The sequence below is a fragment of the Vipera ursinii genome (assembly GCF_947247035.1).
Source record: "Vipera ursinii genome assembly, chromosome: 7".
Lineage (NCBI taxonomy): Eukaryota > Metazoa > Chordata > Lepidosauria > Squamata > Viperidae > Vipera > Vipera ursinii.
The window spans coordinates 39,960,549-39,986,081 of record NC_139521.1 but is presented as its reverse complement, the minus strand read 5'-3'; the positions used below and the strand labels follow the sequence as shown (position 1 = coordinate 39,986,081).

Sequence of the window (25,533 nt, the reverse complement as noted above, 5' to 3'; positions counted from 1 at the left end):
CTTCTTAATCTCTTCTGCCTCTGTTAGGTCCCTGCCATTTTGGTCCTTTATCATGCCCATTTTTGCATTAAACATTCCCTTCATCTCTCCAATTTTCTTGAAAAGATCTCTGGTCCTCCCTATTCTATTGTTTTCTTCTATTTCTTTGCACTGTTCATTTAAGAAGGCATTCTCATCTCTTCTAGCTATTCTCTGGAATTCTGCACTCAATTGGGCGTATCTATGTTTTTCTCCCTTGCCTTTCGCTTCCCTCCTTTCCTCAGCTATTTGCAAAGCTTCCTCAGACAGCCATTTTGCTTTCTTGCATTTCTTTTTCTTTAAGATGGTTTTGGTTGCTACCTCTTGTACAATGTCGCGAACCTCTGTCCATAGTTCTTCAGGCACTCTATCAGATCTAATTCCTTAAATCTATTTGTCACCTCTACTGTATATTCAACAGGGATATGATTTAATTCATACCTGAGTGGCCTAGTGCTTTTCCCTACTTTCTTCAGTTTAAGCCTAAACTTTGCAAGGAGAAGCTCATGGTCTGAGCCACAGTCAGCTCCTGATCTTGTTTTTACTGACTGTATAGAGCTTCTCCATCTTTGGCTGCAGAGCATATAGTCAATCTGATTTCTGTGTTGACCGTCTGGTGATGTCCATGTGTAGAGCCGTCTCTTGGGTTGTTGGAAAAGAGTGTTTGCTATGACCATCGTATTCTCTTGACAAAATTCTATCAGCCTGTGCCCTGCTTCATTTTGTACTCCAAGGCCAAACTTGCCTGTTATTCCAGTTATCTTTTGGCTTCCTACTTTAGCATTCCAATCCCCCATGATGATAAGGACATCGTTTTTTGGTGTTAGTTCTATAAGGTGCTGTAGGGCTTCGTAGAACCGGTCAATTTCATCCTCTTCAGCACTGGTGGTTGGGGCATAGACTTGGACTACTGTGATATTGAATGGTTTGCCTTGGATTCGAACTGAGATCATTCTGTCATTTTGAGGATTGTATCCCAGTATTGCTTTTCCTACTCTTTTATTGACTATGAAGGCTACTCCATTTCTTCTGAGGGATTCTTGTCCGCAGTAGTATACCTGATGGTCATCTGAATTAAATTCACCCATTCCTGTCCATTTTAGTTCGCTGATACCTAAGATGTCGATGTTCAGTCTTGTCATCTCTTGTTTGACCATGTCCAGCTTTCCTTGATTCATGGATCTTACATTCCAGGTTCCTATGGAGAAAAAATCTTTACAGCATCAGACTTTCCTTTCACCACCAGACACATCCACAGCTGAGCGTCCTTTCAGCTTTGGCCCAGTCGCTTCATTCTTTCTGGCGCTACTAGTACTAGCCCTCTGCTCTTCCCCAGTAGCATATTGGACGCCTTCCGACCTGAGGGGCTCATTTTCCAGCGTCATATCGTTTTGCCTTTTGGTACTGTCCATAGGGTTTTCATGGCAAAGATACTGGAGTGGGTTGCCATTTCCTTCTCCAGTGGATCACGTTTTGTCAGAACTCTCTGCTATGACCTTTCCGTCTTGGGTGGCCCTGCACGGCATAGCTCATAGCTTCATTGAATTACGCAAGCCCCTTCGCCACGACAAGGCAGTAATCCATGAACTATTCCATAGGACCATTCTATAAAACATTTACTTCAATGAAAATATTTAGCTTTAAGGGCTTTCCCACCCTCAAAAAACAGTTTAACTTCTAAGGGACATTATCTTTTGCTTGTAGCTTTGCATATTTTCTTGCTTGGTGCTATCTTCAAGCAAAAATTACTTTATAGGGGCTTTGAGTTTCAAATGTGTTTCAGTATATTAATGAACCACACTCTCCAGAATTAGTTGAATCATGCTTATTTTACTAGGAATAAAGTGTAGTATTACTATACAAAGCAGTATGAATATCAAACTTAAGCCTTAAGGTGTCAAATATTTTCAGATACCCAATACATTTTCTAAGTTGTTTCTATTAGTGATCCAAATACTGTTTAAAAGTTCTGCAAGTTACAGAATTACTTCCATAATATACAGCAAACAGATCACACACTTTGTTCAAAATGTATTAGTGGGCGTTTACTCTTGTAATGCAAGCATAATTTATGTAGTTTCCTACAGATAAATTTAAGTCCCACAACTGAAAAGGGATTTAAACCCACAAAGTTTCAAAATGATTAACAAGGTGAACTGTGGCTTTTTATGCCAGAATTGCACATAACTTTTCAGAAAGCAAGCCAATGATATATAATAGCTTGTTCTGCTATTATATAACATGGTATAGATCAAAATCATAGTCAGCCACACTATATTTTCCCAAAAGTATTCCACAAATTCAAAGTCCTTGAGATAGCAGTTAAGTCTACCTTACAACAAATAGGTAGCACAAACTACTTTAGCTTTTATTTTTACATTGACAAAGAAATAAAAAAACCTGTATATATTAACTAAACAGTGTATTTGTTTTGCTTATGTTTATGGACATTTTTTTAATCTATCAGCTCATATTACTGGTCAGCACTGATCTAAATCTTTAACCAATTAAAAAATTATTCTCAGAACAAAAGCTTATTTCAATGGGTCATAGAGCTGGTATATTAACCTTTACATGCTGAAATATTCAATGTGTGGAGACTTCACAATCCAAGATCCATAACCATGTTGCTCCAAGTAGGATTTCAGCAAGTATTTTGTCCCTTGGTAAGATTCTGCCATAATCTAAATTTTAAAAAAAAATAATATTGAGGAATTGATAAGAAATTGATAATAAATTTTAACAAGAAGCCTTTTCAAGAAATGTACTTTCTGATTTTAACTGATGTAATGAATGGCTGCAACTTTGTCCTAGATCTTATACTGTGATTATTATGGATTTGACTTTTTTATTCTGTTACATTTTGTTTTAAATAGTTAAAGAAGAGCTGTATGTCATCTGTCACATGTATGAATGAATGATGTCAATAGTCACTCAACAGTCCTAAACTTACAACCATTCATTTAGCAACTGAAATTACAAACAACACTGAAAAAAGGGTTTATTACCAGTTTTCACACTTACGACTGTTGCAACATCCCTGTGATTATGTGATCAAAATACTGGCATGTACTTATAACATGTACTTATAACAGTTATGCTGTCCTGGGACCATATGATCACTATTTGTAATCTTCCCAGCCGGCTTTTGATAACCAAAGTCAGTGGGGAAAGCCAGATTTGCTTAATGACTACATGATTCATTTAAAAACTGCAGTGATTTGCTTAACAACTATAGCAAAAAAGGTTGCAAAATGAGGCATAGCTCACTTAGCAATGGAAATTTTGGGCTCAACTGTAATTGTAAACTGAGGACTACATGTTTGTTGTTGTTAGTTGCGAAGTCGTGTCCAACCCATCGCGACCCTATGGACAACGTTCCTTGAGGCCTTCCTGTCCTCTACCATCTTCTGGAGTCCATTTAAGCTCACGCCTACTGCTTCAGTGACTCCATCCAGCCACCTCATTCTCTGTCGCCCCCTTCTTCTATTGCCCTCAATCTTTCCCAGCATTAGGCTCTTCTCCAGTGAGTCCTTCCTTCTCATTAGGTGGCCAAAGTATTTGAGTTTTAGCTTCAGGATCTGGCCTTCTAAAGAGCAGTCAGGGTTGATCTCCTCTAGGACTGACCGGTTTGATCGCCTTGCGGTCCAAGGGACTCACAGGAGTCTTCTCCAGCACCATAGTTCAAAGGCTCCAATTCTTTGGCGCTCAGCCTTTATGGTCCAACTTTCACTGCCATACATTGCAACTGGGAAGACCATAGCCTTGACTATACGCACTTTTGTTGACAGGGTGATGTCTCTGCTTTTTAGTTTGCTGTCTAGATTTGCCATTGCTTTCCTCCCGAGGAGCAAGCGTCTTTTAATTTCTTGGCTACAGTCCCCATCTGCAGTGATCTTGGAGCCCAGGAAAATAAAATCTGTCACTACTTCCATTTCTTCCCCATCTATTTGCCAGGAATTGAGAGGGCCAGATGCCATGATCTTGGTTTTCTTAATGTTAAGTTTCAACCCAAGTTTTGCAATCTCCTTCTTCACCCGCAACAAGAGGCTCTTTAGTTCTTCTTCACTTTCTGCCATTAGAGTGGTATCATCTGCATATCTTAGGTTGTTGATGTTTCTTCCAGCAATCTTAATTCCAACTTTTGATTCATCTAGCCCTGCCTTTCTCATGATGTGCTCTGCATATAAGTTAAATAGGCAGGGCGACAGTATACAGCCTTGCCGGACTCCTTTCCCAATTTTGAACCAATCAGTGGTTCCGTGTCCAGTTCTCACTGTTGCTTCTTGGTCCGCATATAGGTTTCTCAAGAGACAAATAAGATGGTCTGGTACGCCTATCTCTTTAAGGACTTGCCAGTTTGTTATGATCCACACAATCAAAGGCTTTAGCATAGTCAATGAAGCAGAAGTAGATGTTTTTCTGGAACTCTCTAGCTTTCTCCATGATCCAGCATATGTTGGCTATTTGATCTCTAGTTCCTCTGCCTCTTCGAAATCCTGCCTGTACTTCTGGTAGTTCTGGATCCACATACTGCTGGAGTCTAGCTTGTAGAATTTTAAGCATAACTTTACTAGCATGTGAAATGAGTGCAATGGTGCGATAGTTTGAACATTATTTGGCACTGCCTTTCTTTGGAATTGGAATGTAAACTGATCTTTTCCAATCCTGTGGCCACTGTTGAGTTTTCCAAATTTGCTGGCAAATTGAGTGTAGCACTTTTACTGCATCGTCTTTTAAGATTTTGAATAGCTCAGCTGGAATACTGTCACCTCCACTAGCTTTGTTGTTGCTCAGCTTTTCTAAGGCCCACTTCACTTCACATTCTAGGATGTCTGGCTCGAGGTCAGTGACCACCTCACTGTGATTATCAGGGACGTTAAGCTCATTTTTGTATAGTTCTTCTGTGTAATTTTGCCACCTCTTCTTAATCTCTTCTGCCTCTGTTAGGTCCCTGCCATTTTGGTCCTTTATCATGCCCATTTTTGCATGAAACGTTCCTTTCATCTCTCCAATTTTCTTGTACATGTAGAGAAATAGTAAGCAGGATTGGAATTCATTGGATGTAAGATATAAAAAAAATCCTAGGGTTGCACACTGGTCCTATAGTTGCTAAGAATGAAGCTGAGCTTCAATGTTATTTTTTATTTTCCACAATCTATTAATCTAGTGGTTTGGGGGAGTAGGAGAAAGCCTATGCAGATCGTACAGGCAATACCAATTTTTCTATGATTGCTTGAATAGATAGCCCGTATTTTAGATGTTAAATACAAGTTATCAGAAAGTTTGCTTTTAGATGACAAAAGAGATATATACAATATTTATTTTCTTCTCCATTTTGTGATAAATGGAGATACATTATGAAAAAGTACACACAGTATGGGATGCTTCTCTTTACATATCCTAAATTCCTCAAGGCCACAATGAAAGAATACTCAATAACTTTTCTTCTTTTGTTACAAATGTAAAAAGGAAATAAGGGATAGAAAGATGGACAGAAATTCTGAAAACAATTAACTTAGACAAAACTGGCTTGATTTTGGTAATATGATTCCTACTTATAGACTAGGCTGTATCATGAAGTCATCCTGTAAAGTTAAGACAAGTTACATGCAGATTCACTTTCCAAATCTATTATCAATGCAGATCCATTTCTGCAACAGATCTCAAATAATGGCTATTCTCCTTGCTAATACTTAATCACACCATGATTATTACTTAGTTTTGAAGTCAATAATTCAGTAGCTATAATTATACATTAGAAATTATAACACTTTTATTAGAACACATTTATATTAGCTGTTACCTTTGCTTCATGGTAAGTTGTTGCGTTAAGTAAATCTTCTCTCTTTGATTCTTTAACCACTAACTTAAAGCGACTTAACATTGCAGCTTTGCAAAGACGACTTGCCATTGAAATACCACTTTTGAAGGGTGAACTAATTTTGAAAAAGATAGCAACAATAAGATGCATATTCCAAGAACAATTACCACTGTTTAAAACTGTAAGCTATCATTGCATAATAAAATTAAAAATTATTTTGAAAGAAGTTCCTGTCAAAATTATTTTAATATAAAATTAAATTTATATAGTTTTTCTAAAGAACATTTGTTCATATTTTATTTAATGAACTTTATTGTAACACTGACCTTTCAATGATTTTTCCATTTAATCCATCTATTACCTCCAACGATAAGTCTCCTTGTGACCAATTCACACTAAGAGACCTATCGTCCAGGTTGATAAGCACAGGGTATGCAGCAGTTGCCAAATTAATATGAGGTCTATTCACAAGGTAGAACATGGGAAGTTTTTTACTAAGTGCATCATCTATGCGCTGTTTGATGGCTATTTCTAATCCTCTTGTACTACAGCCGTTTGTGTCCCCTAAAAAAATTGAGATTCATATAACAAATATTAAAAAGAAGATCAAGGAATTAACTTGAAAATTAATTTTACTGTCAAGATGAACTTCTATAAAATTATAGTAGACATTTACTTTTACACAGAGCAGTAAAATTTAAAGACACTGAAAACCAATACTGCCAATAAAATTCATGTTTATTATTTCAGTCCTGATTAAGAAACTTTTGCAACTAAATATCAGATTCATGTATCAGTTTAAAAACATAGATCTCCTAATCCAGGGGTGCCAAACTTGCAATGTCACATGACATGTCGTGACTTTTTGCCATTGCTGGCAATGGGGTGGGCGCAGTTTTGTGATACATCCGGCCCGCGGGCCAGCAGTTTATCACCCATGTCCTAAACCATTCATTATAAAACAAACATCAGTTAGGCCAAGGACTGCATATGAATACATATTGAAATCTGTATATTTAAGTTCTAAATGAGGATTTCATAGAATTCCAGCACTGCATTTTTGTATACTTGTTTAGAATGTCAAAACAGCTCATATTTATTGAAACTAAATGTAGCATTTAAACCTGTATTTCTTCTCTAATAAGCTTCACTCTTACAAGTCATGTGAAAAAGGTAAATATCTCAGAAGAACAAGGCATAACATTACGCTGTCATTTGTTTTAAAAAAAGAAAGCCAAAAGGAAAAAGTCATCTGTAAAAAACTAAGTACACCTTTTGATTCAATCATGTGTAGAACCACCTTTAGCAGCAATAACTTGAATAGTTTTCTGTATGACTTTATCAGTCTCTCACCTTGTTGTGGAGGAATTTTGGCCCACTCTTCTTTACATCATTACTTCAATTCATTGAGGTTTGTGGGCATTTGTTTATGCACATGTCTCTTGAGGTCCCAACACAGAATTTCAGTTGGATTGAGGTCTGGATTCTGCCTGGCCCATTGGAACACCTTGGTTTTTTTCTTTCAGCCATTCTGTTATAGATTTGTTGGTGCGCTTGGGATCATTGACCTGATACATGACCCAATGCCAGACAGCTTTAGTTGTCAGACAGATGACTTTATATTTGACTTTAGAATACTTTATTATATAGAAATGGTCGACTCAAAAACTGTTAAGATGCCCAGGTCCTGTGGCTGCAAAACAAGCCCAAATCATCACCTTTTCCACCACGATTGACAGTTGGCATGAGATGTTTGTGCTGATATGCATTTTTTTTCCACCAAACGTGGCACGCATTATGATGAAACATCTCTACTTTGGTCTCATCTGTCTGAAGGACAGTGTTCCAGAAGTCTTGTGATTTGTTTAGGTGCAACTCTGCAAACCTAAGCCATGCTGCCATGTTCTTTTTAGAGAGAAGAGGGTTTCTCTCTAAACAAACCACACTTTTTCAGTCTTTTTCTTATCGTGCTATCATAAACTTTAAACATTTAACACGCTAACTAAAGCCTGTGGAGTCTTGAGATGTAACTCTTGGATTTTTCTGCAATTTCTCTGAGCATTCCAGTCTGATCTTGTAGTGAATTTGCTGGGACATCCACTTCTGGGATTATTTGTAAATATCTTGAATGCTTTCCACTTATGAATTATCTTCCTCACTGTAAAATGATGGACTTTAAATTGTTTGGAAAGGGCCTTATATCCTTTCCCATTCTGATGGGCAGCAGCAACTGCTTCTCTAAAAATAATGCTGATGATTTTACTCTTCAGTATTGTATTAACACCCACTCTATGCTGGAGATCAGCAAACATCTAACATTTTGGTTTTTATAGATTATCACCTGCTGATGATCAATTAATCAAGGATACTTGATTAGCAGCATCTGGCTATTACTTAGCCTTCATCCCTATGGAAGCAGTAAAGGTGTACGTAGTTTTTCCACATATGCCTTCTCCATTTTGGCTTTTTTTTGTAAAATAAATGATGACATGGTATAATATGTCATGTGTTGTTCTTCTGATGTTGTATTTACCTACTTTTAAGAACTGCTAAGGACAAGATAATTTTTACTATATCCTAATATGTAAAACTATAGAACACAAAGAGGGCGTAGTTTCTTTTTCACATGACTGTGTATCTTTATAATAGAGCACTGCTGAATTAGAAATAATTTACTTACCAAGAATTATTGTGCTAACATAAACTGGCTGAATGAAGTGACTCAGTAGGGCTCCTTGAACACCCAGTACTTCCCATCTTGTCAGTTTATCACTGGTAGACATGCTGCTTATTGTGGCAATTTCAGCAGGACAAAAAGCTGTGAGATAAACCTTGCCCTCAACAACCACATGAAGACACAGTTCTTCATTAGCTTCAAATGCAGACACTGAGTTTGGATTGAGGTGTCTACAACAAAGAATTATATTCAGGCCTTATATATCCCAAATATATAGATAAGAGAAATAAAAATATTATTTTAAGAGGATACAAAACACTGAAATAAAAGCTAGATTGAAAAGTATTTTATTTTTATGCAAGAATATTTTATCAAGATATAACATATCAAGGTGTTAGACAAGGAGTACAAAGACACAGATTCTAATTCACTCTTGGCCATAGGAATTTAATAGAGAGCTTTTGGAAAACCTACCTCACAGAGTGGCTTTGGGGAAGCAAAAAATAGGAGAGTATTATGCTACTTTGGGCTTCTAAGTACAGTGATATATATATCGTAGAACTAAAGGTGTGGGCGCAACGTTTCGACGGAGTCCCATCCGTCATCATCAGGCTTTAGCTTCCTTCTTCTGGGAGAAGCATGTGGCTGTTAGTTCCTCTTTTTTAAACTGCCAGAGGGGGTGTGTTCTGTGGAGGTGTGCTCTGATTGGGTAGGGGACCAAGTGTGTTCTGATTGGGTGGGAGTGTGTTTTGAATGGTGGGTGTGTTCTGATTGGGTGGGGGGGTGTTCTGAGTGGATGGGCTGAGACCACGCATTGAAGAGCACAAATATATATATATATATATATATATATATATATATATATATATATATATATATATACACACACACACACACACACACACATATATATATACATACATATATATATACATATACATACATATACATACATATATATATACATATACATACATATATATATATATACATATATATATATATATATACATATACATATACATATATATATATATATATACACACACACACATATACATACATACATACATACATATATATATATATATATATATATATATATATATATATATATATATATATATGCAAATTATGTATTTTTATGAATTCTGCTTTACCTTTAGAAAACAATACTTACAGGTTGGACTTTATCTGAGCAGATCCTTTTGGCAACTGATTCATGTAGAGATATATTTTCACATTCGGTTTTAATGCAAGCAGGTTACATGTTGGTTCAGTACAAAATATGGATTTGTCCATCATAGCAGGATTTTTACTGTAGTAAAGTAAAAGCTGTCTATAAAAATACCTTTAAAGAAATATTAACATTTTAGACATTAGATATCAAGTCTTTAGAATCCTTAACTGCAGTTGAATTTCTATGAACTTCAACAATACAGAAGAATTATATAAATGTAATTGGGGGGAGGGGGAAGTATCATTATATACTTACCTAAGTAAAGAGCGCCTTGCAGTAACAACTGCATGACTATCATGCAACACTCTTCCATCAGGATGGCTGCATTGGCTATAGTTAAATTCACCTGTTCCAACAGCTACCACTTCATATTGTGTAGCTATGGGGGGAAAGTAATTTTTTGTGTGTTCAGGCTAAAAAGACTACCAACACCTAAACAATATTATTTGCAGGAAACATGCCTACCTCTTTCAATTATGAAGGCAGCTACTGAACTGCTACAATTCTGGTACTCTGGATACTTAGCCACCAAATTATCGAATGTTTCTCTGACAACTTGAGAAATTTTTCTATGTGCGAGATGCTGTCCCTCTAGTAAAATATTTTTTTAAAAAGTAAACAAGAGGTTTTTTTAGCTGTATGATATAATCATTCAAGAATAGAAAGAACATTAAAGTTTACATTCTTCAGTGCATAAATAGTTGGTAAATTGTGAGTGGAAAATCATTTTCTTGAAACCTGTAGGACTTTCAACTATTTATTTTGAAAATGCCAAAGTAAAATTGTACTTGGAATCCACAACCAGTTAGAGAAAATTTAACATGTAGCCAGTGATCTTTATCCCTGTATCAAAGGATAATGGCCAGCTCAGACATTTGAACTACAGTTGGTCCTTGCTTAATGACTCCATATTCAGGGATTGAATTTACAATGATGCTGTATAGAGATAATTATCTCTGGACTTGTCAGCAGCAGCATCCCAATGGTTACATGACTGCAATCCACAATTACAACAGTCCAAGGTTTTGCAGTCACATGATCTCTATTTGAGACCTTCATGCAAATATTATTGCTCCATCTAGCTCCTAATACAGATTTCTCTGCCCATAATCACAAGAGTTATGTGAGTCTCAATTCCAGGCCAGGAATCCATTTACCCTTGAATTAGAGGGTTGGAAAGCCCCTCAAGGTCTAGATTAGGTAGTCCAACCTGTGGTTTGAATGTGACCCTGGACAGCTAGGTATGCTGCCCAAAATATAAAAAATAAAGTTTTAAAAATAACTAAGGACTGGATGCGTCACGACGAAACTGTGCCCAACCTATTGCCATCAATGGGGAAAAAGTTCCGATATGTTGTGTGACGTTGCGAATTTGACATGTCTGATCTAGACTATCTTACTGCCCAGATCATAAATCCACACACTATCTCAGCCAAAAGGCTATTCATTTGAAAATTGTCAGCAAGTACATCTATGATTCCAGAAAGCATGTTAAAAAAAAAGGCAATTGCAAACCAGACTCATTTTACTAAGGGGGGGGATTTAAAGAAGGATCCTTAACTAGAGGTTAAGGCTAAGTAGTACAGTTCCTTTCTTTACTGAAACATAATAACTCTCTGCAACCAATCAGCCAGATCTTCCTTGGCTGTCTTAATTAACAATGAAAGCAAGGGTCAAGTGAGCATCAAGTTGGTCTCATACTACCACAGCCCTGATGAGGTCTTAGTTACAGAAATTGAAATTTATCTGCAACACAGCTAAGCAGGCACTTGACAGACTTGATAATTCAATGCCGTCACAGATACTGCATTACTTCATCAATAAAATGGATAAACTATATGGATTAATTTAGATGTTTAAGAGTAAAACAGCACATTCCTACCATAATGAATCTTTGTAAAATAAGCAGATTCTGTTGTTATTTGAGGTTTGGTTGCATGTATAGTTTCAGCAAAATTTCTGACAGGACCTGCAAACATAGTAGCAGTTATAAAGATTAAACCCTTCCATACTACTAAGGTGAAGTGCTATCCTTGGGCCACCCGCCCCCCCAAAAAATCTATGCTGCTTTGAAATTTCCTGTCTCATTACTGCTCCACCCTGACTGCATTGACCCTGTTCCCAGTTAATTCAGTCAAAAGACTTCCTTCCAAGGTAATGGTTAACAAATCCTTGAGATAGTGGGACTGCTCTTCAATGGCAAAAGTATAAGAGGGAAATCAGCACTTTAACATCATATCTTAACAGCAATTTACGATGTGCACGAAGCAACAATATCATGCTGGCAGAAGAGAAAATGTTACCAAGGTAGATTTATAAAAATACATGTTTAAATTATTTAAGGCAGCAGCTTCTACAGAAGATTAAATCTAGGACTCTACAATTTGATTTATGCTTCTCTTCATCTAAACCCATATGGGAGAAAAACTGAGTGCTTTTCAGATTGTTTTTTAATGACTTTATTAGCTTTTGAGGGGTTACGCTACTCAGAGTCACATACTGTGTATGAGATAGGTAGCTACATACATAATGTGTCCCAATAATGTAAATCTACCTACCACTCCAAGATTAGGTAAAATTATTCTATCTGCCCTTTTCTCCGGAATCCCTAGTACTAAGTTTCAGATATAAAGAATTCCACTAAACCAGGAGTCCCCAAACCCTGGGCTATGGACCGGTACCAGAAACTGAGCCGAGCAAACTACCAAAACTTCATCTACAGTATGCACATGTGAGATGCAGGTAGCACATGAAACCACATCTCCCCCCCCCCCCCCCCCGTTGTTGGAAAAGTCTCTCTCCATGGAACTGATCCTTGACACCCCAAACGTTGGGGGGCTACTGCACTAAAAAGTTGGGGCGATGTTACTTCCATCCCTCAAATTCCAATTGTACAGAGAGAATATCCATTTATGTTTCAAAATAAAAGCTTTACCTGGGTTTTCTAAGGCTTTTGGTTCTGCCTCTTCCAATTGCAGAAGTTCATCAAGAGCAAGTTTTGCTGCATTTGATTTTGATTCCTTTTTATTTTGGCCCAATCCAGTCTTATACTGAATGCCATCAACTACAGCACAAAAAGCAAAGTAAACTCCCAAGAGATTTCCTTCAAAATGCAAAAAGGAAAGCAAATATTTATTTCTAGTTTCAAAAATTCCAACATAGATTGTTGACAGTTGTTTCACACTACCAAATCAAACCCTCTTTCTGATAAATGGGTGGAGTTAGCATCCATTTATCAATTCCTAGCATCAAGTGTTATATCAGATTTCTAGATAAGAGAATTTTATATTTTAGCTAGGTGAAGATAAGACACATCTTAATAATCTTATTTAAGTCTGGCATGCAATATTGGGAACAATAATTAAAAAATCCGACTTCACAAGTAAGCCTAATGTGAATATTTGACAGATGGCATTTAGAATAGCCATTACATATTTTTCAAAAATATTATACCAGGATTTCTGAGTTTGGAATCAAGATCTTTCATTTGCTTTCAGAGTGATTTTCTAGTTTAATTCAGAAAATACATTAACTAGGGTTGGTTAATTCAGGAGTGCCTCTGTAGTAATTGGGATCAATTTTTATTTTATTTTCCTGGAAATTTTAAGAGTGTAGTAAGTATTTTAAGCCTTGCAGAAGCTTAAGGCACCTCTAATTTTTCCCCTTTCACCATTTGCAGTGTTAGGGCACTGGATTAGAAACTGAGAGACCATGGGATCTAGTCCTCCCTTATGCATGGGAGCTGATTGGGTGACTTTGGACCAGTCTTTATCAACCCAACTCATCAGGTTGCTATTGTGGCGGGGGGGGGGAGTAGAAAGCAGGAACATTATGTACAACACCCTGAGTTGTACAGGGATAGGCTGGATCTAATAAATATAAGTTACATACTGTGGTTTGTCTTTAGATCTTATAGATCAGGGGTGTCAAACTCAGTTTCATCGAGGGCCGCATAAGCATTGCAGTTGCCCTCAAGGGGCCGGGTGGGTATGGCCAGGGTGGGTGTGGCCTACTGGGTGGGTGTGGCTAGAGTGCGTATGGCCTACTGGGTGGGCATGGCCAGCTCTACATCATTCGCATCAAGGGTGCCTATGGGGGCCTGGGCAGGAGTGGGACAGATCTGAGGGTTTCTGGCAGAAGGAGGGTCTCTGGGCCAGGGCCAAGGCACTGGGGGCCGTTTCCTCACTGCTTCCAAGATGGCTTCACGGGCCACATGAAACCACTTTGCGGGCCGGATCCGGCCCCCGGGCCTTGTGTTTGACATGTCTGCTATAGATCGTGTGAATTACTACCTTTGGAAAAGAACCAAAAAGGGCCAAAATTGGAGCCATCATGACATCCTCAGTTAAGCCTTCCTTAATGCTGGTATAAATGTGCAGTCCCCAGCTGAAAAGAATTTCCCACCATTGTGCCAAACACACTTTAGTTTAATTTCTTGCACTACACTGAAGAAAAACCCCAAGTTAACAAGCCATGGAGTTCTATATGCAGTATATTTACAGCAAACCAGAGCTTCCTAGGCTTTTCTGATGTACATAATACATATTTCAATATCCAGCTATTAGAACACTGCAGATAATTTACAATTAAAAAAACTAACCCGTTGCCACAGTTTCCTTTAATTCAAGCTGTACACGCTGCATTTGTGCAAACTGATGCAAAGCTGAGACTGGGTTGATCTCTCCACGCTTGTATTTTGCAATAAATTCCTTTGGAATTTTCTTGGGAGGAAGTGAAGTAATTGGAATTACAGGCACAGTTTTAGTACATTGATAGTCATGACCTAAAATGCATTGGTAAACAGCAGGAAAAAAAAGAACTAATGTTATTTACAGCATTTACTTGATCTGAAACATATTATATTTTTTCTCTTCCAAAAATTTCTCTTTAGAGGCAATTTACAAATAAGACTTTTTGTGCATTTGTTCCACTTTATTCTTGATCTGCCCCTTTCAGAACCTGTACAGGGAAGGATAGAACTGTTAACAGTTATTTTAAAAATACCAATATATGCTTATCTAGAAAAATACCATATAAGAAGAAAGAAAAGAAAGGAGATTATATAATCATATCTACAACATAATGGAATGCTTGGGGTATTCTGAACTATAAATGTATTAATCTGTATAACTGAAGCAACATCCAAAAACAACAGATCAAACAACAGTTGTGCCAAAGATTTGTCAATCTGAATCAATGGCTAATATCAGATGGATACATCATATTCAAAGAACTCTGTTAATGAATATTATGTTTGCAATAAGATGTAGAAGCAACTGCTACCAAATCTAATTGTCATAATAGTTGCTAGCCAAACTAGCAACTGCAGAGACTGAAAATGTAGATCTCACAACAGTACAAGCTCTTGTAACTGATAACATGGAAGTTGCATTGAAAATATTAAATGTAATTGTATAGTACTGTCTCATATTCTGGTAAGAGACCTAAATGGGAATACTGTACAATAACAAACTGTAAAGTTATTGTAAAACTATTCAACAATTACTATCTTGCTAATTAAATTTTGAAGGTTCTGGGAGAACCATGGAAAGGAAAATAGACGTAATGCCAGGAAACTAGCACCACAGTTACCATTCCTTTTCAGATCTTTTTAAAAATAATAATTCGCAGTGTGCTACAACAAATGATTCTGTACCCCAAATTACACAGCATTCAAAGCCAGATGTTTTCACTCAAATGTTTTATTTTATTCAAAACATTAGTTTCCAAAAACAGAATACAAAAAACCAAAGGTAAACATTACACCAAAAAAGTTCATAAACAAGACAAAACAAACATTCATAAATTGTCCCTACCCAGCTGAACACTCATAAATATATTTCAAGATAATAACTCCTCTCCCTTCTGAAGCAGGCACACAAATTTCTACCACACTACTCAACCCACTTAGCCTGGCATCTATCTAATATATGAAAACATAGTTAACAGATAAAACTAACAGCTGAATTAAACATCTAAATCCTCGGTTAACAATCTATTTATTGTATTACACTCACAGAAATCCACAACGGCTTCTAGTCTACCACAGACATGTCAAACTTGTGATGTCACATGACGTCATGCAATGTATCGGGAGTTTTGCCATTGCCGGCAATGGGGTGGGCACGGCCTCCACGTGACACATTCGGCCCATGGGCCGGCAGTTTGACACCCCTGGTCTACCATAAATCACAACAATCATTATGTCTGGTCCATCCAAGATCAAATATACTCGAATGATTCTTATTAATAAGGCTTTTCCTCAAGGTATTAAAAGGGATCTTTTCTAACAATTGGATTTTATTCTGCAAATACCCAAGTCTGTTGTGTGTATCTCCACAGTATTTGTTGTACAAAAAGCTCTCCTATAAATTATAAAATGTGTCTTAACATTTGTTTTCTATTTGGATATAGAAAATCCATTGCAATCCATTGTAATGCAACGGGACTTTCTTGGCTTTTTTCCTTTGAAAACTTCCACCTCTTATCCAAATAGCTTCTTCAGTTTTCAAAGGAAAAAAAAAACACAAGAAAGTTCAGTTGATTTGAAAAAAAGCACCTTTGGGACATTCTATCTGCTTCTACCAATTTCAGTGTTCATCAAGAAAATTAGAGATAGTGCCTGTCTCTCAAATGCTCCTGGCATTTACAATTTTATGAAAACCTGAGGTTTTGTTCAAATCACAGGTACGCAAAACTGAAGGAAAAATATGAAAACAACTGTCTTTCGATAGATCCAAATTTTGTTTTCATTCAGTTCACCTGGCAGTAAACTTTTTGCATCCTCATCAGAGAGGATATCATTCATCTGGAAGAAATATCTCCTGTTCTCAATGAAATTCTGGCACTTTGTTTTGAACAATTGAAAACAGCTTTAATAAGATACTGCTGAATACCAGAGAAAAATTGGGAGCAGACTTAAAACTGTTCTGAAAGTGAAACAAATATCCAAATACTGACCTCATAAAAAATAAGAAAACAATGGACAGTTTCCCACTGCTATTATAGTTGTATACTGCAATTACATCTTGCTTTGCTCACTATACCAACATTTCTCAATCTTGGGTTACTTGAAGTGTGGATGTCAACTCCCAGAATTCCCGTTATTTTCAAAATTCTAGCCTTTTACTCCAAATAGTTTCTTTTAATGTTCTGTTCTAAAATGTCAACATACTAATTTTGCTGTGGTCATTATTAAATGTTGGAAAGGGAACACTTTTGCTAATTATTAGCAACATTATTTGAATCAGATGTTTCTGTAGAACAAGGCTATCCAATTTTGCAAAAATGTTATTAGAGGAATAAAATAATTAAGAAATGTTTTAAATTGCAAACAAGTTAATTTCTTAAAGCAAAAGCAATCAGGCCTCATTACATTTATATACCAGCACCTGTATTAAGGTATTACCTTTTAAGGACGTCCAAAGACAGGACTAGACACGTATCCATAGTTTAATCATAGTCCCAGTTTATATGTACTTACTACAATTTTTTACAGAATGCTTTAAGAACTACCAAGCTCCTAATTCTTTAGTGTTGATAAGACAACGGAAAATCCACCATTCAAAACCAATACCTGTAATAGGGGTCACCTTAGAGGCCAGGTTTGATTCACTGGATGTTTCTGGGATTAAAAACACCGGTTTAGCATTCTCCGTTTGCCGAAACAAACCACTATGAGACGAAGACGGGGCAGAAGGTTGAGATGGCTGGGCAGGCAAGTTCTTCTTCAACATTTGAGCAAAACTAGGGACTCTAGAAACCTGAGCCCAGTCATTTGCCATCTTTTCTCACCTAAAAGCAAGTCGAAACAACAAAGAGCGTTATTTCTCAGCCGGGCATTCTGGCGTCAATAAGGCGGCCTTCTCAACGCCCGGGAGAAGAAGGGGCAGCGGAGAAAGCGTCTCTCCCTTAGGAAACGAAGGAGGCCACTAACCCTTCGCCCACCCAATGAGCTCCAACGGAAACTCCGCCTTGGAGAGAAACTACACGAAGCTGAAAAGAAAGCCCGGACGCCGCTGGACCGAACCTGCCGAGTTCTAGAATCCCACGCGGGAAAGCGCGCCGCCTTCGCCCGCTTTTCAGGCTGCCGGTCACGTGATTCACACTTCTCCTTCTGCTCCTCCTCCGCCCGACGTTTTAACGGTTCTCGGGCGGCGGCTGGCCGGGATGCCTGGCAGAAGCGAGCGTTCCCGACTACCGCAAGAATGGAACGGTTTGGTGGAAGGGGCGATTTGGAACCCGCGCCTTCCTCCTGTCCTGATCATTTGCAAAGGAAAGGGCGGTTTTATACGACCGTCCCTTCTTAGAGTGAAGGTTGCCGCCCGCTTTAAGACGTTGGACGCGAATGCGGAGGATTTCGGGGAGGGAGCTCTGAAGGTTTATTCTTTATTCCGCGGCCGAATTAGTGGGAAAAAAATGCACCTGCTGGATCTAGTGTGGCTTCGCTCAGCTTTTGCCGCGTTAGCGAATCTGGCTGGCCCGAACGTAACTTTCCAAGGCTTCGCTATACATAATAAAACTCAAATACAGGGGTCTTCAAACTTGGCCCTTTTATGACTTGTGGACTTCAACTCCCAGAATTCCTCAGCCAGCAAAGCTGGCTGAGGAATTCTGGGAGTTGAAGTCCACAAGTCATAAAAGGGCCAAGTTTGAAGACCCCTGCTCAAATACTTTGGCCACCTAATGAGAAGGAAGGACTCACTGGAGAAGAGCCTAATGCTGGGAAAGATTGAGGGCAATAGAAGAAGGGGACGACAGAGAATGAGGTGGCTGGATGGAGTCATTGAAGCAGTAGGCGTGAGCTTAGATGGACTCCAGAAGATGGTAGAGGACAGGAAGGCCTGGAGGAACATTGTCCATAGGGTCGCGATGGGTCGGACACGACTTCGCAACTAACAACAACAACAATTCATTCTTTGACACAGTGCCTAAATCAATGGGACAGCGAAAATGCTGGGGACATAATATACTTGGATTTCAGTAAGGCATCCAGCGAAGTAGACCACAACTTACTTTTGATAAGCTAGAAAAATGTGATAAACTGCACTCAACGAGTAACTACACGGAAGGAAGATACACATACAGGGTCTCCTCCTCAAGCAGTGGGTCGGACTAGACCTCCAAGGTTCCTCCCAACTTGTATTCTGTAAGGAGGAAACCTTGCTTTTTAAATTGTACCTCCATTTTTTCTTCCTGAACAATATAACAATATTAGTAAATATGTTGCTTATTTACACGGAATTTAGGAGGAATAGTGTAGTTCAACTCAATCCTTTTCACTAAACTTAAAAATGTGTGTGATGCGATATTCCAAAATAAATGGTGTATAGTTATTTATATGGATATTATTTATTAAGTTGGTATTCTAGTGAGAGCAATGCAATGAGTACAATCCAAGATCTTAAAATCTCATCTGAAAGTAAATGCCATTAATGCCGGAGCATTTTATTTGACAGTATCCAATACTTTTCCTGTGTAATGTATTATTTAAATATGTTCCTTGTAAAAATGATCAACTAAACTAGGTTATATTTTATATTTTTATTTCAAGTATAACAAACTGATACAGAATATTGCACACAATACAGTTTTAAATATCAAACAGGTCTTTCATAGTTTTCTTCACATTTCTCATGCAGTACTAGACTGAACACAAAATGACATCCTCTTTCAAAATAAAAGTTATTCTTAATATTGATGAAGTTTTAAATATAGCAGCAAAAAAGCTATTAGGTTCTTTCAGTGTAAATTGTTTTAAAATTGTACAGTGACCATACCACAAAACAAATGATTTTAAAAAGTCTGTTTGCCATCCTAATTCTAGGATTTTTAGTGATCTTCCTTGTCTTTTCCTTTCTTTTCTTTTTCATCTTGTAATGCAGTGCCAAATTTTTTTATGAGAACTGACAAAACTTTATCCAAAGGATCCATGACGCCACGTTGAAGCCACTTAGGAATAGTGGTTCTTGCATGATGGAAACCAAGCTTCTGAAGAATATAATCCACACCGACAGGATCAATCTTTCTTCCAGTCCAAGAGATTAACCTATAAATTAAAATATTCTATTTTATTCTTTCAATAATCAAGAATAAATTATTTTTCTACAGTTCAATAGTTTATTTTATGTTAATAGCCATAGATTCTACAATAAGGGAATTTTATAGGTCTTGCAGCTCTCCCTGCATCATTCCAGGCCTTTCATGTTCTATACCATCCCTATGTCCTGTATTAATATATAAAGCAATATATATTCATAGTTAAATTTTCTTTTGCTGTGCATTTTGTAAATAGTTCCTAAAGGTAAAGGTAAAGGTTTCCCGACAGATGCGTGCTAGTCATTTCCAACTCTAGGGGCCAGTGCTCATCTCCGTTTCAAAGCCGAAGAGCCAGTGCTTGTCCAAGGACGTCTCCGTGGTCATGTGGCCGGCATGACAAGACGCCAAAGGCGCACGGAACACTGTTACCTTCCCACCGTAGTGGTCCCTATTTTTCTACTTGCATTTTTACGTGCTTTCGAACTGCTAGGTTGGCAGAAACTGGGACGAGTAACAGGCGCTCACTCTGCTACGCGGCACTCGGGATTCGACCCACCAAACTGCCGATCTTCTGATTGACAAGCTCAGCGTCCTAACCCACTGAGCCACACCGCGTCCCTGTAAATAGTTCCTAGTTGTGTGTAAAACTAGCCATCAGAGTTGCCTATAGTTAAGAATAATTATTTCTAGATGACAATTCACTGTGTGGTAAATAAGTAGTGGAATATTTGTCTGAAAATCAGACTGATTATTGAAAACAAATGCTAATTACCTCAATGTGGGCTCCAGATGCCAAGTATTACAGATAAATTCTCTCCAATCCACAGTTGTGTAAGTAACACTTTCTTCCAATGCTTTTTCACTACTGCTCTCATCAAGTACACTGATGGGGCTTTTTTGTCCTGGACGACTAAACAAAGCACGAGGTGGAAAGACAGCTAGAAAAAGAAGAGAAATATTTCTGTTTTAGACTATAATCTTCATTTTGGTCATAGACAAATATAAAATATGTAAGACTGCAACCATTCCAGAAATAAGAATTTAAGGTTTGTAGCTTATTTAATATAACAAAATGATACTGATTATTAAGAAAAAACTGTCAACTTGCATACTGAGTTCTATTAGAATTGCACATATTATTGATATTAAAAGTACGAATGATATGTTGATAATAACTACCATATGTATATGTATTGCCCTGTTCACCGCCCTGAGTCCTTCGGGAGAAGGGCGGTATACAAATTAAATAAATAAATAAATAAAATAAGTGAAATAAAACAAAGCTAAAAATTATCAGCAAATCAAGCCATTTGGTTTATATTTTAATGTTCCTGAAACTTTCATGACATAAGAAATTCATTGGTGCCATAAATTACTTAATACTTACATACCATACTAAAATCCAGAATTAGTAATGTAGTATTAGGAAAGATTTCAAAGTAAAAATGAGTTTTCCTCAAGTGAATAGTTCTATTTTTTAAAAAAATAATATGCGCATAGTTACAACCATTTGTTTAGGACCATTCAAAGTTACGGTGGCATTGAATAAGAGGGAGTGATGATTGGTCTCAATTGTTGTAGCATCTCCACAGTTGTAATTGTGAACTGGGTGTTCGGTCCTGGTTTGTGATTATGATGTCACAGTGAACCACAGTTACGTGATTGTGGTTTTCAATGTACCCTATCAGCTTTCCACAAACAGTAAATGGGGAAGCTGGCAGGAAATTGGAAGTCACTTCTGCTGCTCTTTCACCCACCTGCATTCTAGAGTGCCTGCCACAGCAACATGCAGCACCTGTCCATGCTCCAGAACACCTGCCTACAGTACCTGCACACATCCTGTTGTGCTTACCTGGGTCTCCCACCTCCTCTCACTTAATGACCAGCACAATTCTGGGATTCTGACAACAACCAGGACTGCAGGATTGCTGTCACTAAAAATGCAGTCACATTTAGCTTAATGATGACCTAGCAGAAATTGTGGCCCGAATTGCCATTGTAACCTATTGATTACTTATATAAAGATTACATATCAAAAGTTTTAAGTAAGATAATTATTAAATGCCACTACTAGATCTGTGGAAATAACAAACCCTAGCAAATAGTAAAGATGCTGTGAAGCTGTAAACTAGCACAAGTATTTAAAATTTCAGTCACTTGCTTTAAAGCCCTCCACAAGTCTAGGCATGTATGCCCATATGAAAAAGCCACTTCCATCGCACAGACAGTAAAGCCACGTACCTCACTGAATGATTTGCACAACTTTATTTCTGAAGTATACCTTTATCATGTATTTTTATGTATCTGTGACACAAATGATTTTTTTCCCATAAAACTTCAATTATTTTTTTGAACAGATATACTCTTTATACTATACTATGTACTATATATATTATAAAACAATTTGAGTTTAAATAGCTCAAAACTACATTATTTTAGCCTATGACATTTCATAGTATTTCCATACTTGTAAAGGAAAACATTCCATTTTACATTATATGATGGGATAATGTAAAAAGTGTATTTTTAAAACTAGGAACTGAGTAGCAATGGGGTCTGAAATACAAAATTAATCTCTGGTACAATCAAATTAACAATACTCTTACAAATTCAGAATAGTTTTTGATGGAACATCAATTGGAAATGTGTTTAGTTGTAGCATAGATGTTTTGAATTTAATGTACTCTTTACCTTTTATCCTGAACAATGGTTTTAATAATCTATTTTTAAAAAACTTCATTAGCTACATTCCCTTCCAAAACATTGATATTCAATATGACAGACAAAAAATAGAAATAAAGTCAAATATTTTACTAATAAAATATATAAGAACCACAAGTTAATTATTATACAAGTTGTAAAAGCACATAATGTGAGCCCACTAGCTTAGTGGTAATTACATACCTTTTTCTTTTTCTTTAAGATAAGCAGAAACTAAGTCATGCAGAAACATTATTAATTCTGCATCCATTGTTACACAAATGTGATCTGTGAATTCTGTTACTACACTGCATTCTACCTTTGGCTTGGCACTGGCATCTGTAATGAAATTACATAAATCATTCAGAGAAACTGGTAATTACAAGAATAAATATCCTGAATAAAACATTTTAATGAGAAAGTTTTAAAATGCAAGATAGTGAAAAGTACTGATTTTTTTCAGCATAAATTTGAAATGAAATTTCCGAGAATACTTTTATGCTTAAGGCCTTATGATGTCTCTGATTGATACACAATTCCTTTGTATGTGCAAAATGCCTTCATTAAAATGAAGTCATTCTGAAGTGTGCACAATTGATAATGAGCTCTTATGCTATATTTGATTTTAAGCATTTGCTATCTTGGCACATCAACTGTAATAAAAACCAACATTTTACAGTCACATTTGGAAGATCAGCTATCCAATATGTATCCATAAATCCAAATCTCCTTTGTTTTCATTTTATAATTAGACTATTATGAAATATTGGTGTTACATGCAACTGAAGTTTGTGGGATATTTTTTCCAGTAGACAATATAGAATTGCAGTGTTAAGAATTTTATCTGATTTCAATTCTCATGCAATAGTGATATTTGATATGGAGTCACTATTGTCATGAATTAAATTTATTTTTTATTTTTTAAATAAAATTTTGCTATTATTTCATTTACACAAAATGCAGATTAAGTTCATTTTTTTTACAAAAAGAACAGTACCATGTATTAAAGGTTCCTGAGGTTGTTGAACATGAATGGATTTGAAATCCAGCTGCATCCTTGGTAATGCAAATATTGTTTCAGTCTCATGATTGTAACTGGAACCACCTCTGAAACCACTTAACAAACTGGAGCTTTTCACTGTTGTAGTATGCTCTGTGTTGTTTGCATCAACATTTCTGAGAAGGTTTAATTCTGGAAAAAATAGCAAACAATCTTTTGAGATAACTCATTTAAATAAACTCATTTAAATAAATGATTCTTATGAGGCAGTTACTAATAATATTTCAATTCATGGAAATTACATATTACCAAGATTTATATTTCTATACAGAATAAATTTTAAGACATGTAGACGTTGTATTTCATTTTAGGTGAAATGAATAAAATTTAGGTAAGCAAAAAATTAAGTCACATTGTGAATTTTTAAGTGAATGAAAATTGACAACCTCTACAATATATGGGGATAAAAAAGTTTTTCCTAAGAATTGTGGATAGGCAGATGTGGTTTGATGATGTTAATATTATTTTTATACATATATTTCTGTAAAGTTGAGCACATCCTTTTTATACAATTGCTTCAAGGTTTAAACTAAGAAAATTATGAATATTTGGGCATCTTTCCATCACATGCAACTCCTTCATACTATTAATTGGAACTTTTGTAAATTTATGCCAGTTTCCCAAAGGACCAATTTATTTGTTCCTACCTTCATTTCGTGTAGCTGTAACATAATTGAACCATTCCTTTACACTTGCAACTCCATGTGGTGGATTTTCATGACGTCTCCTTGTTATTTTAGTAATTGTTGCCATGGGACTTTGCAGGGCACCACATGGTTTTGTTACCATAGTATTGTGACCCAAATGGAAGTCTAGTGTTTGCACAACATATGTAGAAGGTTCACTGGATCCTAGGAAAGGTTGAACATAGCAATTTTTTTTAAAAAAAATCTTGTTACTTTCTGAAGTCATCAATGGTCTCCCATTGTATGCACAGTATCGATATTAATCGAAAATTAATCTAGGAGCAAAATATCCCCTCCAAGCACAGTATCCTTTGTGGTCATTGCATATGAGCTCAGTAAATCTCTTGATACTATGGCAAGCTCTCATTTTAATACCCATACAGAATTTTATTAGGTTTAGTATGTAGGTTACAAAAAAAATTCAGCCAATGTTTAGTCTTCAATATTTAAATATTGGTTACAATTTAATATGGGAAAAGATCAAACAAAAGGCATATAAATGCCTGAATACCTTCTTGCCATATTTTTTGTGCTTCAGTCCAAAATGCAATATTAGGTTCTTCAAGATGAAACAGAGCCCACGATTTTGAACGAAAATTAGGTCCATGGAAACATGCCAAAGTCATGTGATTTCCATGCAAACTCATAGAGCCTCCAAACTTTCCATCTTCTGGTAAAGGAAACTGAAATAAGGATATGTGGCATCCTGACATCACCTTTAATACTTCTGGCCAGTGGCGATGATGTGCTGCATCTAATACTAGAAAACAGAGCACACAGACATACGTAGATTTAACTTTAGGGATTCAAAAAAATCCTTCTGAAAATGATGGGTCTTAGCTACAAATAATGAACAGGAATTTCATTAATAATTTTTCATTTTTTCTAAGCTTGTGCTTAGGAGAAGGATGAGCAAATAATTGTTCTTATTTTCATCTATGTATAACAGCCAGGTTTTAAAACTGTCATAGAATCACTAGTAAATCCCTGACTTATGACCATTTATTTAACAACCTTTCAAAGTTACAATGGCATTGAAAAAAGTAATTTATGACTGGTTCTTGCACTTACGACAGTTGTAGTATCTCCATGGTCACATGATCAAAAATCAAGCATTTGGCAACAAACGTGTATTTACAATGATTGCAGTATCCAGGGTCACATAATTGCCACTTATAACCTTTATAGGGGACTCCTGACAAAGTCAGTTGGAAGCCAGGTTCACTAAATGACCCAATTTGCCTATGTCCACTCTGTCTGCCCTGCACCCTGCCTTGAAGGGTGACAAAC

General features: G+C 36.7%; 2 protein-coding genes across 6 annotated transcripts in view; both read right to left on the bottom strand.

The window, feature by feature from the left end:
• Positions 1-1,888: 1,888 nt before the first annotated feature.
• On the bottom strand, positions 1,889-17,764 carry ADAD1 (adenosine deaminase domain containing 1). Its single transcript, XM_083366980.1, has 12 exons — positions 17,696-17,764; positions 17,336-17,553; positions 14,360-14,542; positions 12,695-12,862; positions 11,642-11,728; positions 10,225-10,350; positions 10,015-10,138; positions 9,700-9,870; positions 8,523-8,749; positions 6,169-6,406; positions 5,825-5,957; positions 1,889-2,702 (listed from the first exon to the last, which is right to left on the bottom strand). The coding sequence occupies exons 2-12, from the start codon at positions 17,541-17,543 to the stop codon at positions 2,589-2,591; spliced, it is 1,779 nt and encodes a 592-aa protein (XP_083223106.1). The 5' UTR covers positions 17,544-17,553; positions 17,696-17,764; the 3' UTR covers positions 1,889-2,588.
• Positions 17,765-19,287: 1,523 nt separating this feature from the next.
• BLTP1 (bridge-like lipid transfer protein family member 1) overlaps positions 19,288-25,533 on the bottom strand; it is a 148,884-nt gene continuing 142,638 nt past the window's right edge. For all 5 annotated transcript variants that reach the window (XM_083367354.1, XM_083367353.1, XM_083367356.1 and 2 more), the window contains 6 exons: positions 24,755-25,003; positions 24,205-24,408; positions 23,495-23,689; positions 22,702-22,836; positions 20,570-20,735; positions 19,288-19,807 (listed from right to left, as the gene is read on the bottom strand). In XM_083367354.1, the coding sequence (XP_083223480.1) occupies positions 19,591-19,807; positions 20,570-20,735; positions 22,702-22,836; positions 23,495-23,689; positions 24,205-24,408; positions 24,755-25,003 (1,166 nt within the window). In that variant the 3' untranslated portion in view covers positions 19,288-19,590. The remainder of the gene's footprint in view (positions 19,808-20,569; positions 20,736-22,701; positions 22,837-23,494; positions 23,690-24,204; positions 24,409-24,754; positions 25,004-25,533) is intronic.